General features: G+C 38.3%; 1 protein-coding gene across 1 annotated transcript in view; it reads right to left on the bottom strand.

Annotated features, from left to right (window-relative positions):
* The window catches only part of LOC132833800 (eukaryotic translation initiation factor 4 gamma 3-like), a 356,819-nt gene that overhangs the window by 14,785 nt on the left and 320,730 nt on the right, over positions 1-21,304 (bottom strand). The window contains exons 22-32 of the mRNA XM_060852385.1: positions 20,298-20,402; positions 19,271-19,409; positions 18,487-18,581; positions 13,820-13,913; positions 12,744-12,834; positions 7,549-7,745; positions 5,358-5,473; positions 3,768-3,940; positions 2,251-2,376; positions 1,165-1,246; positions 926-1,024 (exon numbers count right to left, since the gene is read on the bottom strand). Coding sequence (XP_060708368.1) covers positions 926-1,024; positions 1,165-1,246; positions 2,251-2,376; positions 3,768-3,940; positions 5,358-5,473; positions 7,549-7,745; positions 12,744-12,834; positions 13,820-13,913; positions 18,487-18,581; positions 19,271-19,409; positions 20,298-20,402 — 1,317 coding nt within the window. The remainder of the gene's footprint in view (positions 1-925; positions 1,025-1,164; positions 1,247-2,250; positions 2,377-3,767; positions 3,941-5,357; positions 5,474-7,548; positions 7,746-12,743; positions 12,835-13,819; positions 13,914-18,486; positions 18,582-19,270; positions 19,410-20,297; positions 20,403-21,304) is intronic.

The following is a 21,304-nucleotide window of genomic DNA, read 5'->3' as shown; positions in this document are numbered from 1 at the left end:
ATTTACTGGGCTGGAAGGTCTGAGCTATGTGGAAAAATTGGACAGGCTAAGGTTTTTTTTTGCCTTGGAGCGGAGCACCTGACGGACATGTATGAATTGAGCATGGATGGGGTGGATAGAAAGGTATATATTCCATTAGCAAAGGGTCAATAACCAGAGACAGATTCAAGGGAAGACATTCAGGAGAAGAGGACAGTCAAGCAGAACTGTTTCCACTGCCTGAAAGCATGTTTGAGTCAGAAATTCTCAAAAGTTAAGCAGTATTTAGATATTCACTTGCATTGCTATCGACTCTAGAGCTATGGCCTAAGAGCAGACAAATGAGATTAGTGTAGTCATATGCTTGTTAATGGATGAAGACATGCTGGACCGATTGGTCGTCTCCTCAGCTGTAAATGTCTATAAAATTTGAAGCCGCATGACACCAGGTTACAGTCCAGCAGGTTTATTTGAAACCACAAGCTTTCAAAGGTGAAGTCTGACACTGGCACCCCCACATCACCTATAAAATTTGACAGATCTTCCTCATCTAGTTAATGTGTCATTTGTGTTGCCGATGAACATTTTCATATTCCTACAATCTTGCATATTTGATCTCTAGCCATCACTTAATTTTGATCAAAAGAAAACTTGGAAAAGATCCTGACAGCAGTGCTGAACCTTCAATGCAAATATATGTTGAGTTGGATTTGAAGTTGTGGTACAGCATTCATTGTGAAGTTTTAAAGATTTCAAAAATGCTCACGTGTACTGCACCTCACTTTCAATACTGGATATATCCAAAGGTTAATTCATGTTAAAGTGGGCTTCCTGACAATTACATGGCAGGAAAATGGCAGTGATTGAGACAACTGGATTTGGTAAAACTAGATTACATTACAACAATACCAAAAGATTTGGACCTCAAAGATAAAGAACGACTCACCTTATCACTAATGAATTGCTGGACATCCTGTCCTTCAGTTAGGAAATCCTTCCAATTTAGGCCAGCCTCTTTCCATAAGGCCCCGACTTTCTTATGGCTCTGTTCAGAATAAAACGCAAGTATTCACCAGATTTAGCTTGAAAAAAAATGTTAATTTAGGAGAACAGAAGTTCCTCCGTTTGCAATTTGAGAAACCAGTTTGTGAACAAACAAACTCTATGAAATGCTTTTCTCCTCACCATTTGTTTGCATAGAAGGTGCAAAATTTCTGCAAGCAAAATCCCTGCTCTCTCCACAGGAAGTAAAGGTTTACTAAGTTCTCTGTAAGAGAATGAAAAAGAAAACTGTTCAACATTTTGAAAGGCTAATCCTGGTTCTGCAAACAGAACCAACGAATTGCATCAATGTTCATTGTAGTAACAGTAAAAGCATCCATATATTCATTGGAAAAGTCCCATAATTGTATAATATACAATTGGTCACTCTATACATTGACAGCAAAGAAATCAAAATAGTGTAATGCTTCAAATGTGACATTCTGGAATTAGAGGTCTTCATGTGATAGAGTTAAAGTATGAAACAACTTAGAACCTTTGAATCCCTCTTGTGGAAACAGACCCTTTGGCCCAACAAATCCACACCGACCTGCCGAAGAATATCCCACCCAAACCTATTCCCCATTACTCTACGTTTATTCCTGACTAATGTACCTAACCTACGCATCCCTGAACACTATGGGCAATTTAGCACGGCCAATTCACCTGAGCTTGCATACTTTTAGATTGTGAGAGGAAACCCACACAGACACGGAGATTTGAACAGACATTTTTATTTGACATTGGTGCTGTTCTTCAAATCATTTTGAAGTAATTTGAGTAAAAGCTGCAAGAATCTTCTACCAGGAGTGCTGGCTGAATAATATTGAACATTGAGGGATACAGCAGACACTGCAATATTGTAAGATTCAAATAAATCTGAATATAGATCTTCAAATAAACATCAGAAAATAGAAAAAGGCTGACATCCTCAATGAAAAACGTTGAAAGGCATGGATGAAACAAAAGGCAATTCAGGTTAACGACCTTATTGTGAAATACTTTGTTTTTGTTGAAGCCGTTTTTCTTGACATTAAGTTCGAATACCTAAACCATAACACGACATTTTTGCTAAAAATGGATACAGAATTTAACTCTTCCAGTCAAAAATAAGATGACAGAAACATGCCAATCAACGTCAGATATTAATTATCTTTAACATCTGCAAATAACTTTTGTAGGAAAAATGCACTGAGCAGTGGATTAGTAGATTTCCTTAATGGTTCTTACGTAAATAATTCTCTCATAGAGATTCCTCCTTCTTGTAACATGGGCGTCACAAGTTCACCCAGATACAGCCATATATGTGGTATATCAATGGCCATGTCCTCTGCCAATTCCAAGAGTTCTAAGAACCTGAGAAGAAACAGAATAATTACGGTTGCACACAATATTTCAGATAATAATAGAATAAAAGCATCCATATATTCATTGGAAAAGTCCCATAATTGTATAATATACAATTGGTCACTCTATACATTGACAACAAAGAAATCGAAACAGTGTAATGCTTCAAATGTGACAGACTTCTTTCTTATCCTCTTCCACCTCCCAAGCTCCCCTCCAAAATAACAGCCCAATCCTCACAATCAGGTAATTATGTGAATGAGCAGCTCATCTGGCATGTGTAACAAATACTCAGGAAGATGCAGCACAGCATTTGCTATTTTGGGTTATTATTACAAGGCCAGCACATTTGGTACTTGGTTTACATGAAGCACATTGCATTTGAAGCATTAATTTTCAGCCACAACCCCAATGTCCATTTGAGGTTTGGAGTACTCATCACAAATCACAGTTAAATTTGAGTGGAATTAATTCTAGCCACAGAGTATTGTTAATTAAATTTAAGACCTAACAACGAATTCAAGAATTTTCTAAAAGTTCTCTTTATGGACAAAGTACTGTGGTGATATAAAGCAGAGTGGTGGTATATAAATTGTATAATATATAATTAGGAAGAAGTGACTAGAGAGAGTTAAATTCTTCATTTGTTAAATTGCATCTCTGCTCACCCTTAGTTATTATTTAACTGGTTGCAATGAAGAGCTTAATATAAATGCCGGAGGAAAGATCACAGAAGCGCTTCACAGGAGGCTCTGAGGATGTCACTAGACAGGGGACGAAACGTCTGCCACACAAATTCTCAGCTCGGCGAACAGAACCACAACAACGAGCACCCGAGCTACAAATCTTCTCACAAACTTTGAGCTTAATATCCAGTTAAAATTCCTGATCCTATGATTTGCTCAGTATTTGGTTGCTCTGCAAGCTACTCAAGGAAATAATGATGAGATCTGTGAAGTGGTGATTTATGTAAACATAAATTATTGGGCTCACTAACTAACTGTGGAGTTCTCTTGATGTCTTAGCACTCTATGTCAGAAAAGCTAGTTACTTCTACAAACATTAGCAGAGTCATTGAGGACATTTGAGTGACTGCTGGACATGCACATGGAGAACAGTGAGTTGAGGGTTGCGTAGGTTACATTACTATATTTTACATTAGGATTAAGCCTTGGCACAACAATGTGGGCCAAAGGGACTGTGCTGTGCTGTACTTTTCTTTGTTCTATGCTCTAAACCATTGCAGATGTAATATGTTGACGTGCATTCAACAAATATGACATGATATTATTATTTTTGCACAGAATCATAATATTTCACTCACTTTCCAAAGTCCCATGTGTTCCAACATTGAAATGCAAGGTTTCATTACACATTCATTTTCTTCAAGTATCACGTACCCTTTGAAAAATTCATCCTTGGGTAGCTTTTCTGTCTGTATCAACTGGTAGAAAAGCTGTCCCATGTGTTCTCTTGTTATCTGACTTCTCTCCAATGTTGACTCCACACCAACTCTCACAAAGACATGGAGTAGATTCAGTGAATTCAATTCATCTACGCACTGGACTGCTTCCTGAAAATGGAAAACAATCAAATCAAACATTATTACTGAATTATTTTCACATGTTATACCAATTGCCAACATTTTCCTCTGAACACCTAATAAAATGTTTTTGAAAAAAAATTAGATTATGTCTACTAGAAATGGATTTGGAAAGAACAACTCTCAAATTGTGAAGTCAGCTCCCCACCTTGGAGGTCAACCTTGCCTAAATAATGGGGATTGTGTTTTCTAAGTTTTTTTTCTTCCTTTTTTCTCTTTCTGGTATCCTGCTTCAACATAGTTTTAAGAGTAATGGCTATTAAAATATGAAGTTAATTTATTTTGAAACTGGACCGGGTTGGGAGCGCAGAGGAATTTGGCTCTTTAATTAGCCAAATAATGTGGTAATACAGCTGAACAAAGTATAGGTATGTTGGGGTACAGAACTCAAGAATCTGATAGGAAACAGTCTGTGACAGTGTTTCTGTTCTACTTTAACCTCCTCCCATCCTTCCTTATTTAACTATCAGCAGAATTGAATGGGGGTGAGAGAGGAGCTAAGCTGTCCAGGTTTTTCCCATGATCACAAGCACACACTGCATCTCCAGGGGTGCATACGTACAATATGATTGGATAATACAATCGAATATTAGTTTAAATATGATTGGATAACAATTGTGAACTAACTTGCAAATGTTAACTATTTAAACAAATTGGGAACAGATAAGGGTGAGTAAATTTAGATCGGAAATTATCTTCTGTAGGAATAGTTGATTGTTATTTGTAAAAATGTGTAAAAACCTTTGTTCTTATAATAAAGGTCTGAGCTGTACATCATTTTCTTGAAGTGTACATCTGCCATGCATGAGTAAGCTTCAAACAAAGGAACCAGAGTTTTGTCTGCTCTAAGGAAAAACAGCATTAAACTGTTTAAATTTATAATTCTCCATTCTCTTCTGCTGTAACTTTTAACTTTAAATAATTCTAAACTATTCACTTGAGCTATTTCGTGAAGTAGTGATTTCCACATTCACATCATTATCTAGATAAAACTGATGATTCATATTTTCTGATACGATTTCTTTGTGACGCCCTAACAATGACACGTAGAAACACTCCCGTGTCTATTCAATTAAAACCTTTCATTATTTTGAAGACCTCAATTAGGACATCTGTCAGCTTCCTTTCTTTTCCAAGAGAAAAGAGAGACAATCTGCTAACCCATTACTGATAGTGTGATGAACAAAAGACAAACAGTTATCTGACAATACTTTGGAGAATTGGAATCGAAATGTGAAATAAAGATAACCTGACATCTCCAGAGATTACCTTTAAATGTACAAAAACAATTTAATTCAGAAACTATGAAATAATGTTAGTTAATGTACAATTCTTATATTTGATAGTTGAATGTAAATCATGCGATTTAAATCCTGCAAATACTCACCTTATAATCATTAATGTGCAAAAATTCATCAATAATCGATTTTGATTTTTTCTCCATCTCCTCTTCAGACAGATCAGCTCTGCATGAAGCATCAGCAGGAAATACTTCAGGCTTCACTGCAATAAAGAACAAATTTAAGGAAGTCTCCTTTGGCAGTTTGGCCCTTTCCATACTGTCAAAAGCTAATTAACCATTGATGCACTTCTCCACAGGCATGGAATGCAAACATTACTTACTGTCATTTACATTATAGCCATGTATCTTAATTTTTACACTTTACCTTTTTGAATGCTGTGGAAGAGGGATGATTTCTGCAAATTCTTACCCAGGTGGTGAATCGGGAAACTTTTAATTTAAGGTAATAATGATATGCATACAGAGATAACAACTCTGTTCATTTGGTTCCTGTGTCAATGAGATATGGTGAGTTTCTTGTTGTGATTACAGTTTGTGACATCAGCACCTTATCATAGCAATGTCATCAGACTAAATGATCCAGCTTACTATTGGCATCAAAACTGCCATTTACTCCAGTGTCTCAAAAACCTTACCAGATATCCTCTGCCCAACACTAGAATCCCCTAACACGAACTGTTCTAAAGGAAGATTTTATTGCACAAATATATACATTATTGATGTTTACATTGATTTTGGAATTCAAGGCTGATGAATAAGTTGTCTCCCGTCTCAACTACTGTAACCATGTTATTTTCATGGCAACCAATAAAGAATATGGTCACGGCCAAATCCAAACTGGTACTCATTTGACAACCATCCAGTAGACTTCTAGCAAGACATCACTCAATAGTGTGTAGGATCCTTGAATCATTTTTCTGTTCTTTGCTCTCAAGCACTCAGCCTAACTTGACCAACCTATTCTTAACTTATTCAAGATTAATTAAATCACTACAAAATAGACTTGGGTCCATTTAATCCTCAACTCTCAGTGACACTTAAATAAAAGGCTAGTTTATTTCCAAAGGAGTTTATAGATGTCATAAAACAGTACGTTCTTCTTTCACATTACGTCTCTCTGTATGCAACTTGTACCTTGCCTGTATCTGCATGGCTCTTCTCATGCTTTTGATTCTGTTCTTTTTTATCTCCAATATCCACTCTCTTATACATGCCTCGCACTCTCTGTATTCCATTGACATTAGCTCTTTTGCTCAAATTTTCTGAAGTCCAATGCACACAGTAAGCTGGCAGCCATGACGTCTCATGTGCGAGATGGCAGAGAGATTGCTTGGAAACTCTTGCAACATGCAAAAGCTGGAACTTGAAACTCAATAGAAGTGGGAAAGGGGATAGACGATATATAATTTTAACCCAAGGCAGATTGCTTTCCTGTAACTGTTACCATGGAACCAACAGTGAGTTGCAGAAACCCAGTGCATCATGCAACTGAAATACATTGCAAGTTTGAGGGAGAGTACGGCTACATGTATACATGGATCAGAGGATGGGAAGGGGCTGCTAAGTAGACGGTTGCAGTTATAAAACATCAGTAAACAACTAACACTAGAATGAGAGGCTTAGGAGTGAGAAGATCTGACAGAACTCAGCCAAATTCCAGCATGGAATCCAGGTTGCAAACCGGCATACAAACAATTTCTGAGGAAGGCTCTGTTACATTATTTTTACTGATCAATTCATAGCACACCAATAAACTGGTTCTTATCAAACACAGATCAAATCAGATGTTTTTAAAGTAAATATAAATTCAAAGATAGTTGCTGGAAAAGTTCCTAAATGCCTCTGTTATTGTTTATTACATTGTTCTCCAAGCTTGTTCAGGAAGTGAGTAATGGTAAAAAAAACATGGTTGTTCACTCACGATTGCAAGGAAAAAGAATGTTTGGGGAGGAACACAGTAAACATCAAATAATAGAGGTGTGTCCTGGCGTGATCTTATTATTTGAGGCAATTCAGGTATTTTTTTCTCATCACCATGGCATCATACAATGAATGCTTGGTACTTGCCCTTGTGAGTAAAAGTACTGTAGGTCTGGATGCGAGATATCACAAAAATTAACAAAGCAGAGGTTGCAGCTTCAAGTTTTGACAGCATCACTGATTTTCGCATGTATGGTAATAAGATCCAAGATTTATTCTTGATTCAAAACCTAATTTTATGTTGGTTACGATCTGAACAGCGTGTGCACTACAAGATACAGGAATTGCAAATTACCATTTTCCTTAGTCCGGTTTCTGTCTACCTCAATACTCTTGTCCTCAGAGGTACCTATGGTTTGCTGTACAATTTCAACGGCTTCTCTCCTCTCTTCTTCTCGTGCTCTATCATCAAGCAGTTCCTTGTTACTGCTCACTCGTGTGATAGCCGGCCGAGTTGGCTTATCGTTCTTCTCCCTTCCAGTACTGCTTCTACTATTTGGATAGCAGGGGAGGAAAGGAAAAAGATCTCTCAATTTTTGTATTATAAAATTACAACTTTTTAATCTCAAGTATCAACATAGTAAGGAACTGGAACAATATAAAGTAATATGTATTCATAAACTCCAAAGGTGAACTATATAGCTTCAATGATGTAATGCTTTGCAAAATGATTGTTTACCTACATTAAAAGGTACAGAAAATGCTAGAAAACCTTAGCAGCTCTCAGAACACGAGAGAGAAAACAGTCTAAGACAACACTTCTTCAGAATACGTATTCTCAACAAATGCTGAGCAATGGCTACAGTGGATTCAATCAAATGGCTGATGGGAGCTTCAATATTTAAGTAGCTGAAGATTTAAAAGAAACTTGTTTTATAAGTGCTGTTCAAATTGAAAAGTTGATGAATTCTATGATACAGGCATTAAGCAAAATTCAATGGGTGCATCTTGAAGCAATCTTTCATTTTTTTCCACTTTGGAGAAGAGGAAATTCTAGAATTAAATGATATCCTGAAATTGATCAACACATCTCTTTAGCTTTCCAATGTTTTGGAACTTCTAAGATTTGTGCCTATTTCTCCACAATTCTGCAGAATCCATAAAATCCTTAGAATCCCTACAGTGTGAAACAGGCTACTCAGCCCATTAAGTCCACACCGGCTTTTAAAAGTGAGATAGCTAGAGTTCAAGGTTTATATGTTTCTCTGAGGGTGAAGGGGAAGGTTGGCAGGAATAGGGAACCCTGGATGACCAGGCTTTAACCAGAAAAAAGCAGCAGCCATGGCTCAGGTACAGGGATCAAGGGAATCCCTAGAGATATATAGGGGATATAGGATTTTCTTGAAGAAAATCAAGAGGGTAAAAATGGGGCACGAGATGGCCTTGGCTGAGAAGATCAAAATGAATCCGAAAAGGTTCTTTAAGTATATTGCGGAACCGCAGGAGATGGGCGAGATCTCCAAAAAATATTCGTCCTCTGTGTTTACCGTGGAGAAAAACAATACAACTTGGGAACTTGGGAAAATTAGTGGTGATATCTTGGGGACAAGTCCATATCACAGTAGATGTGGTTTGGATGTATTACAATGTAGGAAGGTGGATAAGTCTCCTGCTCCCGGCCAGATATATCCAAGAACACGGCTAGAGGCTGGAAAAGAAGTTGCGTGAGCCCTGACTGATATTTTTGCATCATCGTTAGCCACGCATGAGGTACTGGAAATCTGGATAGTAGTGAACATTATGTCCTTATTTAAGAAAGGCTGCAAAGAAAATCCTGAAACTATAGACCAGAAAACCTAACATCTATGATGGATAAGTTACATGAGAAGATTCTGAGGTAAGATATACATGCATTTGGGAGGACTGGGTTTAACTGGGAGTAGTCAGCATGGCTTTGTGCTTGGGAGATCATGCCTCACAAATTTGTTAGAGTTCTTTGATGAAGTGACCAGGAAGGTTGACGAGGGCAGGACAGTAGATGTGGTCTATATGGATTTCAGTAAGATCTTTGATAAGGTTCCACATGGTAGGCTGCTCTGGAAGGCTAGATCGCATGGAATCCTGTGACTACTGGAGTGCTCAGGGGTCGGTGCTGCGCGCATTGCTGTCAATGATTTGGATGAGAATGTACAAGGCATGATTAGTAAGTTTGCAGATAACATGAAAATAGGACAGTGAGGAAGATTATCAGAAAATGCAGCCAGGACCTTGATCAGCTAGGGAAGTGGGCCAAGAAATGGGAAATGGAGGTTAACATAGATAAGTGTAAGATATTGCATTTTGGAAAGTTGCATCAAGGTTGGGGTTTCATGGTGAATGGTAGGGCCTTAAGGAGTGTAGCAGAACTGAGAAACCTTGGAATTCAGGTGCATGGTTCTCTGAAAGTGGAGTCACAGATAGACAGGGCAGTGAAGAACGCTTTTGACACACAGGCCTTCATCAGCCAGGACAATGAGTATAGAAGTTGGGAAGGTATATTGCAGTTGTACAGGACGTTAGTGAGGCTGCACTTGGAGTATTGTGTTCAGTTTTGGTTACCTTGCTACAGGAAGGATGTTATTAAACTGGAAAGAGTGCAGAAGAAATTTACAAGGATGTTGCCAGGACCCAAGGGTCTAAGTTATCAGGAGAGGTTGGACAAGCTAGGACATTTTCTTTCGAGCATAAGAGACTGAGGGGAAATCTTATAGAAGGGTATAAGATCATGAGAGACATGGATAGGGTGAATGCATTCAGCCTTTTTCCCAGGGTTGGGGAGTCAAGGCCTAGAGGGTATCAGTTTAAGGTTTGAGGGGAAAGAATAAAAGGGAACCTGAGGGGCAGTGGTTGGTATATATATGGAATGAGCTGCCAGCGGCAGTGGTTGAGGCAGGTACACTAACATTTAAAAGGCATTTGGACAAATACATGGGTAGGAATGTTTTAAAAGGATATGAGCCAACTGCAAGGAAATGGGGTTAGTGTGAATATACATTTTGGTTGTAATGGACCAGTTTGGGCCAAAGAGCCTGTCTCCGTGCTGTCAGACTCTGTGACACTCTGAAGAGCATCCCACCCAGACTCACCCCCCTACCCTACCCCTGTATTTACCAATGGCTAATTCCACATTTGAAATTAATTCAGCAGCTACATGTATACTTTCCCAAGTAAATGAGGTTAGAGTAGTAGCATCATTAAAATCAATACATATATACCTGTTTCACATGTAGAAGGCTGAACCTGTCTATTTCCATAATTGAAGCTGGGAATTAGGCGATGCAAGTTAACAAACAGCAGGTTCATTTCTGGTAACCAAGTTTAAAGCCAGCTCACAATGACTAGGACAACTTCCCAAGAAAATAATTTGATAAAAGAACATAAGTAATAGTAAGAGCAGATCATAAGGTTTGCCATATTTACTCCTCCATTCAATATGATAAATCAATTTCAACTCTATTTTTCTGCCTGCATCCCAAATTCTTGGACTCCACAAAACACCAAAAATCTGTTTATCTCAGCCCTGGATAGATACAATGATGGAACATTCATAACTGTCTGAGTTAGAGGGCTCCATATATTCACAACCCTTTGAGTGACGACATTTCTCATTATCAGTCCTAAGTGATTTGTCCCTTACGCTGAGACTGTGCACTCAGATTCTATACTCCCTAGACAACCTCAGTCAACCCTGTAAGTTCCCTTTCAAATACTGTACATTCAAAGGAGATCCCTTTTCATTCTTATAAATGCCACAGAACATATATAATTTACTCAGCTTCTCAGCAGAGGACTATACTCTTTGAACCCAAGAACCAATGGCCTCCAAAGCAAGTATATCTTTCTGTGCATATGGAGATTAAAACTGCACATATAATTCCAGGTGTGGTCTCACCAAGTCTTGCACAAGTGAAGCAATTAAAAGTTTTACTGCCTTGGGAAGCTAAGGAAGCACGAAGAAGAAATGTTTGTTTCTCAGTTCATAAATATTAAATTTGAACTTACCAAATGAAGACCCCAAAATTCAATCAACCTCAGCCAGCTCTGCTCTCTTATCAATGAAATTGTAGATATTTGTTGGGGGCTCAAATAAATGACTTTCAAACTTAACATTGAATTCACTTTTATGAAAATCACCAATTACCAGTGGAAAGGAGATTACTAATTACTGATGCCTCAGTACCTAAGGCAAGATCTAGAACATTTTTACCCTGTGTTGGCTCCAAAAATGTATTGCTCCATGCAGTTACAAAACCATTTAACAAACTTATCTTCTCAACCACCTTTTGCCAATTTAATTGGTACAGTCTTTCAGAGGTTAAAAGCCATCTACAAATATTATTTTGCCTTTGTGACATGCTCCAATGGTAAGTACAAAATTGGCACTGTTGCAATTTCCTGGTTCCAAAACTTTGTATTATTGAAGTGCAATTTCAGAGAGTTAGCTTTTTTGAAACTTAGCTGTTTAGTTGTCTGATTGGAAGCACAATCAGAAAATGAAGTGGCTGAACAGGTCCTGTAAATATTTTAGTCATCAATTAAGAGATGTTATAACACACTTCTGGAGCAGTGGGACTTGAACCAGACCTCCAGGCCCAGACACTACCATTGTGCCATAACAGCTCTGAATAACCAGGCTAAATCTGCTTAGCTTCCAAGACCAGATTTTTCAGATTGGTGTGGCCCTAGGCTAAAACGATCTTTCATTGACCTCAGATTAGCCTACAGTGCAAGAAAACAAACAGGGGAGTGTTGTGCAAAGTAGCCAGCTTGGTATTGTTGCCCTGTCAAGCAAACTATTGCAGACATTGGAAAGGTGAAATAAAACATAATGCTGGAAATACACAGGCCAGGCAACATCAGGGGAAAAAAGGAAAGTAGAGCTAATATTTCAGGTGGATGATTGTTGGTTAGCAAACACTCTGCCTGTTGGTTCATTCTTCCATGGGATACGAACTTTATTGATAAGGCTAACATTTATCACCTATCCATAATTGCCTTTAAGAAAAGAGTGCTGAGTCTTCTTCTTGAAGCACTTCAGTCCATGCAGTGTAGAACTATCTGAAAGTACTGTCTGATAAGAAGGAAATTGCAGGATTTTAAGCTTGCAACACTGAAAGAACAGCTATACAGTCCCAGTCAGAATGGTACATGACTTAGAGAGGAAGATGGAGGGGGTGGTGTTTCCATGTATGTGCTGCCATTGTCATTCTAGGTGGCAGAGATTACCGATCTGGAAAATGTTGTCCAAGGAGCCTGGCTGAGTTGGTGAGCCTAAGCTGCAACGTGGTTCTAGCTTTTTGATTTTCTTTTTCTCCTGAAGCCTGAATTTTAACATAAAGCCAGTTTAATATGTATCTACTAGCAGCAGCTGAAAAATAAAATAAATCAATACTAAAATAAAAATAACTCTATTAAGTGAGAAATAGTGCTGGCATACTGTACTGGAAATCTATTGTAAACAAAGGAAAAAATCTAAGATTGCCTTCGTTATCTTCAACAGACAACACTCACCTAGGTAGTGTCCTGCGTGCATCTGAATCAGAAGGAGGGGTAGGCTGCTGTAGTACAGAGAATCTATTCAAACTTGTTGTTCGTGGTGGTTCTGAAATATAACAAGATTTGTGCTATCTAGACTTCAAATGAAGAATGCACTGGCATTTCTACATCTCTTTAATGCATTGTCAAGGTGTCCCAAAGTGCATCAAATCATGTAAGCAAATACAACAGCTGATTTGAATGTCAAAATCCAAAATATCAAACAAAATAGGATTGGTTGAGGGGAAAAGTACTGTTCAGGACACTTGTGAAAATTCAAGATTTTCTTCAAATTGACCTTTGGATCTTCTATAGTTTAGGGCCGGCACAACTCTTAACAATTAATTAGAAAGAAAGCTCCTCTAACCACACAGCATTCCTTAAATATGTCACTGAAGTATTGGTCTAAATTACATTCTTAAGACCTGAAGTGAGCTTGGACTGCATCAAAACACGAAGAACAAGCAGCTTGTACAGCAAGTGGATAAATGGCAAATAAAGTTCAGGCAAATGAGTTCTGAGGAAGGGTCATGGGACCCGAAACATAAACTCTGATTTCTCTTCGCATCTGCTTTTGCTTGAAATGGCAAATAAAATTCATTATTAAGAATAAGGTGATTCATTTAGATAGAAGTGATTTTAATAATTCCTATGAAGATATAAAGTTAAATGGGGGACAGTAATAAGAGATCTGTGAATATAGCCTGAGGAAAAAAATATCAATTTTTATCATATTTGCAGACTTATTCATGCCAACATGATCAAGAAGCGCATTTGAAACAGTAAAGTACATATATTTTAAAAGGGGACTTATACAGTCTTTAAACTATGAAATCACAAAAATAGTGATCTATTTAGAAATATCCTTCAATTTGCTTTTCCAGCATTTCAAAAATCCTGTTTCAAAACATTTTCCAATTAGCCAATAAAATTGATGATGGGACCAGGGAAGTACGTTGAAAAAAAGTATAACCCGAGTCCTCAAAGACATGGTTTACAAATAATGTGCACAACTATCATAAAGATAGAGTACCAAGCACCATCTCACTTACCAGTTTCATTAGTTTTCACTCCTCCACTGCTGCCCTTACCCCAGCTACCTAATCGACATCCTGGTCCCAACTGAATTTTATCATCAGTGGCAGGCTAAGGGACAGAATAAAGTAAGAGAACACTTTCAAAATCCTGAGATCCTGTTGCTGATAATACTGAACAGGATAAACACGTGCAAGTTTCTCACATCCTCCTTTCCCTGCATATTTATAAGAAACAATTGTAAAACCTACGTTCTGGCAATCATTTCAACTGAATCAGTTTGCACGATCACACTCCAAGCTCACAGAAGGTATGATTCTTCTACTTATGGAGAATTATGATGCTCAGAGAGCTTTGCCTAACAAGAGAAAGGCTACTATTGGATTACTTAGTAAGCTGATTTAGTGTAGTGCTAAATCAAATTGACCAAGAACGACCAAACATCATTTAGTTCCAAGTTATTTACCAACTGGGAAAGCAGTAGAACTGCTACTATTCCCCAGCATGTAAAAGGAAAGGCTCAAGTTCTGCTCCTGCTCCCTATTGAAAAATACACATATGGGCAAATTGGGGTTTCGCTTACCGACACTCCCTTGGACCCCTGACATCCTTGGAACTACACTCTTGTGTGCCAACATTTCCAAGAGAATAGAAAGAAAAGGGGACAAAAAAATCATTCCATCGGTGCTGTTATGGTACCATTAGTTCAAAATTCACAACAGGAACCCAGCAATAATTAGCACATCTGTTAACAGAAACCACCCATTAATTGACATATCCCTTAAAAGGAACAGCAGCTAGTTAAGCCCTTCAAGAGGAACAGCCTAGAAAAGTGAACATGGACTTAATGTTTTAATTCTATTACTAATTATCACTTGGATATCATTTTATTAAGTATTAGGAAGTATAAGTTTTCGCATTTTAAAAACAGATTGAATTTAGGTCTCTCTGAAACCTCAAATATTCTATTGATTGCTTTGATCAATACAAAAGTACTGAAAAATGGAAAATCAACTTGCATATACTATAGAACGCTAATTACTTGATGTACGCATCAAGAGATTAAGGTGCAGATGAGCAGAATTGATTATAAATTATAGCAGTAGGTTATCAAGGTTTGTGCGAAGATTTGTAGCTCGGGTGCTCGTTGTTGTGGTTCTGTTCGCCGAGCTGGAAGTTTTTGTTGCAAACGTTTCGTCCCCTGGCTAGGAGACATCATCAGTGCTTTGGAGCCTCCTGCAAAGCGCTTCTTTGATGTTTCTTCCGGTATTTATAGTGGTCTGTCTTTGCCGCTTCCAGTTGTCAGTTTCAGCTGTCCGCTGTAGTGGTTGGTATATTGGGTCCAGGTCGATGTGTTTGTTGATGGAGTTTGTGGATGAATGCCATGCCTCGAGGAATTCCCTGGCTGTTCTCTGTCTGGCTTGCCCTATGATAGTGGTGTTGTCCCAGTCGAATTCATGTTGCTTGTTGTCTGTGTATGTGGCTACTAGGGATAGCTGGTCGTGTCGTTTCGTGGCTAGTTGATGTTCATGTATGCCACGAAACGACACGACCAGCTATCCCTAGTAGCCACACACTCCGACAACAAGCAACATGAATTCGACTGGGACAACACCACTATCATAGGGCAAGCCAGACAGAGAACAGCCATGGATTTCCTACAGGCATGGCATTCATCCACAAACTCCATCAACAAACACGTCGACCTGGACCCAATATACCAACCACTACAGCGGACAGCTGAAACGACAACCGGAAGCGGCAAGGACAGACCACTATAAATACCGGAAGAAACATCAAAGAAGCGCTTCGCAGGAGGCTCCAAAGCACTGATGATGTCACCTAGCCAGGGGACGAAACGTTTGCAACAAAAACTTCCAGCTCGGCGAACAGAACCACAACAGTAGGTTATCAAGCATAAATGATAAAATGAATTTTAAAAACAGTTGATTTTTTTTTACAAAATTGCTGCACATTAACTGGTAATTATTTTTTAAAGACTATATGGTAACTATGAAAGAAACTTTAGGGACAGAAAACATCTTTAATTTAGTGATTTAGAACTCAAAACTATCGAACAAGCTCACTAATAACAAGCTGGGAACAAGGGAGGCCTTGAAGGAATTCCCTTCCTTGACTAAGGAGTATTTGGAACAACTTCTCAGTTAAAGCAATCAATGCTGTGTTGATTAATTCTTGAGAACAGATTGGTGAATATCTGGGTCGGAAAGAAAATAATGGTTTGTGAGGATAACACAGGGAAGGGATGGCTAAATACATTTTAATATGATGGTGCCTGAGCTGATATTACACAAAGGAAGATAAATCACCTGAGCAACACATGCAAGGCTTGATGATTTTTACACCATTTCAATCTACTGTTCATTATGCTATTAAAAAAATTCACATCTTACAACGATTACTATTCCAGTGGTATTTTGTGCCCTTATCCAATTCTGGGTTGAATCTATTTCACACTCATGCTACACCACTTTTTAACTCATTCTCTGCAAACTAAATAACATGAAATTATTTAAGATGTTGCAATCCAATGATTTCACAAAGATGGACAATCACACTAAGAGCTGTTGTGACTGGCTTGTCTCAATTGTTACATGGGCACAATCTTTGTGGATTTAGCTACTCATGGTACTTGAGTGTTGCTGCTGACATTAGCATTTACTCCCCAACTTTAATTGTCCTTGGATGGAGGTCATCAGCCATGATTTGAACTGCTGCATTCCCTATGGTGCAAATGCACCCAAGGCAATGATAGGGACAGAGTTCCATGATTTTGAGCCAAACAAAGATTGAATTAGGGCACATGGTTGGGGATTTAACATTTAATTGATTTAACATTTAAATCCATATTGATAGTGGTAGTAAAATGTCAATTCTCCAGCACTTGCATTTCAGGATGGAATAATTCAAAAAGATTCCCTATCGAGCACAAATTGAATCATCATGACCACAGTCCCTTTCATTGGATCGGCTTGTTAAGATTTGGAGCAAAATACATCTTTGGTCATTAAATAGTCTCATTTCATTTAGATGTACTTAACTAGGGACTAACCAGCAAAAGACATCATGTACTTTCAGTCTCATCCTCTCCCTGTTCCCAATTTAATAAATAACCACAACGTGAAACTTAAAATCTTAATCATCCAACTGTCAGAGTAATTTAGTATTCAAGTCTTTCGACCAGATAAATAATTTGCTGGGTCATCTAATTAGTCTATGTACAAGAAATACAGGGACAAAATTAGATAGTTTTCTAAAACAGAGGTGAAAACCGCACTATGACATTCGCCCATGACTAGTGCTTTCACTGTTGTGGTTCTGCTCGCCGAGCTGGAAGTTTTTGCTGCAAACGTTTCGTTCCCTGGCTAGGGAACATCATCAGTGCTGTTGGAGCCTCGTGTGAAGCGCTGCTTTGATGTTTCTTCCGGTATTTATATTGGTTTGTTCTCACTTGTGTAGTGAGTAAATAATAATCAGTGATGGATGTTTACCTATATAAGATTAAGACAGGTCACCTACTGGAACATTCAGGTCAAAAATGACAATGCCAGCTCATATCAACATCATAATCAGCGTAATCTTCAACTTTTGTTGTACAATTTACATTCCTGTGTCACTATCCATTCAAGACTGTGTCAGCACCAAAAACATGTACTGCACTGTGAACGAAAACTATTGGACCAAATAAACAGGTCAATACAATCATATCTTATGGCCAATCTGTTTCCATAAGACAAAGAGCATGGAGTAACAAAACAGACTCTAAAAGCTTGTGCAATGTTGAACTTGTGACATTGGAAAAGGCAATTTAGCCTATCATGCTTGCACAAATCTTCACCAGGAATGTCCAACTTGTTTTGTCTTTCTATCAACTTCCTTTCTAAATACTTATCCAATTCCCTTTTTGTTTTCTGAGATGATAATCTTTAGTTTGTGTACCAGTGATTAGAGGGCAACAATTGTTCACTGTTCTCTTCAGTAATTCCTGCCCCTCATTCCTATTAATATCCTACAGAACTTTGGGAATAACCTTCCCTCTAACATCCTTGATATGACACCTAAAGCCCCAACTGCAGTTCATCTAGTAACTTGTAGAATTCAAACATTGCTTCATAACATTTGTAAGGAATATATGTTTGAGAATTAGAATCCAATTTCCCTCTTTTCTAGCCATTGCTCCCTGTGCTCCCAATGCATGCCTTGACAGCCTGCCTTTTTTTAAAGCCCTGTTAAGAGTTTTACATTTTGGCTTCTATTTAATTGCCACCCTCCCCACCACAATACATAATACAGTACTTTACAATTATCTGCAATATTAGCATCTCCTTGCAAATTTCTACAATCTTCTGCATGTCCCCAAAACTGAGTGTCATTAGCAAACTTAAATAGCTTTCTCCTTCTTTCCACAGCCAAATAACTTACATAAACTAGTCAATCTTCCATGGCTTTGTACACATAAGGCTTGGACACATAATATAGCCCAGATCCAACTGTTGTACACAACCTGTCCTTAGGTTTATATAACCTGACTCTGATTTCCATATTAGGAATGAAAAATGCCTGTGTCAATACAGATTGCTGTACTTCTAACACCCTAACAGTCTCAGTTGCCTTTGTATGACTGCATCAACAAACTTTCAGGTACTTGTAACAATGCTCATACCTTGGTGATTTTTGGAAACTTGCTGGGGTCTATCGTCCTGCTGCTCTTAGACACTGGAACCGTGTTCCAAGCTTCTTCTGTGGGTCGTCCACTAGCTGCAAGCATAATAGTTCCTGTTAAAATATGCTATATTTGGATAATGGTTAATGCAGCTAATCATTAGAGGATGTGAATAAAGGAGGATGCGACTAAAAAGCAATTATTTGGTCTTGGATCCAGAAACCACAACTCCCTTAGAACACAACAACAGAAATTATTCTTCTAGTGGTCTGGTCAAAAGCTGGTTGTCCTTGAAATTTAGTGAACCATTTTAATCAAGTGAAGTGACTTAGAAATTTTATTTTCTAAAATTAAAACAAGAATTGCTAGAAATCCTAAACAGCTCAGGTAGGCATCATTTTGTGACTCGTGTTTCAAAACTTTGCACCTATTTTTCATAAACTAAACAGCCATGGTTCTAAGAGAATACTATATAGCTTGCTACTTAGCAAATGTGTATATACAAGAAACCAGCATTCAATATAACTCCAAAAATTAGGAATAATGAACAGAACATGTTATCCTTTCAGGTAACAGTACAAACCATTTACATCTCATTGTAAATTAAAGCAGTTAAGGTTGCTGCAGAGGACTCAAGTGGATAGATTTTGCTCAACTCCACCAAGATCCGACATGTAAAGATGGAGTTAATATATTTACTACCACCAAGAGAAGGAGTATTGTCATTGTACGAGAATGTATAAAAATGATGACATCTGAAAAGGCAATTACAGAAATATCTTACTTGGTCTCCTTTTGTCTTGCTTAGACAATAGTTGCTGATGAACTTTCAATTGTTGCTGCTGCTCTTCAATCTGTGCTTCTTTATGGATCTGTTCAATAGTCTTCGGACCCTGTTCGACCCTACGTGATACCCAATTTTTCTGTGGATGAATACAACATTCACACATTGTGTTAAGAAATCCAGGAACTTATATTATTTGACGATGTATTTAAATGTATCCATGATGCCAATACTGCAATTTGTCTGGTTCAGTTTCAAACTTTTTAAAGTCTCTTTCCAATGACCAACATTACAACACATATTATCACAGCATTCCTTACCATTCATCAATCATCAGTGACCAACATATAATTACTTGGTATCCATTTACAGGTACCAATAAAACTTTTGAAAGAGGTCCCCAGAAAATACTCCTAAGTGCTTGACAAACATCCAGATTAAACCAAAACACATATAAATTAATTTTTAATCCAACATTTATAACCCATTGTCTTTCCTAAAGTAGAATTTCAAAATTGCATTTCCAGAATTAAAACATACAACGATAGGAAATCCTGTCACAAAAGACTTTTTAACCCTCTCATAGTTTGTCAGTGAGAATGATAAACTCCTCAAAAGTCTGCTTTTGGAGTTTTCCTCATTGATCTGGGTATTTTGGAGGGGAGGGAATTAAAGGATGACAATTTATTATACAAACACACAATCCCCTCTTGGCATGTAACTTGTTCTTTCGGGAGAAATACATGCAGCTTTAGCTCAACTGCACTGAGACAGAAGTCAGAAAAACCTCAATTTGTTGAAACTCATAGCATTATAAAAAGTTTTAAAAATGGGCGATATGATCCTGAAGCAATGCTGATGCTTTGAGAATTAAAAGACAAAATTTCAGGGAAATCGGAAAATTAACTGCATTTAATGCATGAGAAAATACACTCATAACATTTAATTATAAATGTCTGACCAATTTAAGGGAGCAAAACTGTACAAAAGCAAGCAGTAAAGGCACAAAGTTAAATGGATCACCCACCATTCTCACATCTATCACATCTTGAAGCATAAAACGTATTCTAGATGATGTTTTCCTTTCTTTCACAATCTTTTCCATTTGATTGAAATACTGGTCCATGCGAGGCTGTAAGGTACAGTGATGCTGTTAAAATTCATGCTTTATAATTGGAGCTTGTGAAACCTTTGCCTCACACATACGTAAAAGTTTTGAATTATCACTCTGCATCTATTAAGATAAAATTATTCTCGAGTTGCATGGTACCCAGAGTTCATTTCCATGGCTACTTATTCAGAAATTCAAAGAATCAACTACAATCTTTACGCTACAAACAGCAAAAACAAGCCCAATGTGTCAGAGCAGGCAGACCCAGCTATTCTTGCACAAAATGAAAGTGAGGACTGCAGATGCTGGAGATCAGAGTTGAAAAGTGGGTCACTGGAAAAGCACAGCAGGTCAGGCAGCATCTAAGGAGCAGGAGAGTCGATGTTTTGGGCATAAGTCCTTCATCAACGGCATGTAAGTCTTGGGCCTCCTCCACCGCCAAATCCAAGCCACCTGACGTCTGGAGGAAGAACACCTCCATTTTCTGCCTTGGGACTCTTCAATCACACTGCATCAATGTCAACTTCATTAGTTTCCAAACTTGCCCTCCCCCCACCTCATCCCAGATCCAACTCTCCAACTTGGCACCGCCCTCTTCATCCATCCCACGTGTCCATCTTCCTTTCCACCTATCTGTTCTACCCTCCCCATCAGCCTATCACCCCCTCCCAGCTGCATCCAACTATCACCTACCACCCCAGCCCCACCCCACCCTCATATTTATCTCACAGCTCGCATCATATTGATGCCGTGTGGTTAAAGGGTCCCAAGGTGCAAAATGGGGCGTTCTTCCTCCAGACTTTCGGTGGTTTGAATTTGCAGTGGAGGCATGTCCTTGGTGGAGTGGAAGGGGGAGTTGAAGTTGCTTGCACAAAGTCTTACAGGACCTCGAAGTATCAAACCTTTCACCTTGAAGCTACACA

The sequence above is a fragment of the Hemiscyllium ocellatum genome, chromosome 37 (assembly GCF_020745735.1).
Source record: "Hemiscyllium ocellatum isolate sHemOce1 chromosome 37, sHemOce1.pat.X.cur, whole genome shotgun sequence".
NCBI classification, from domain to species: Eukaryota; Metazoa; Chordata; class Chondrichthyes; order Orectolobiformes; family Hemiscylliidae; genus Hemiscyllium; species Hemiscyllium ocellatum.
The sequence above is the reverse complement of the archived record's forward strand: the minus strand, read 5'-3'. Positions and strand labels throughout refer to the sequence as shown.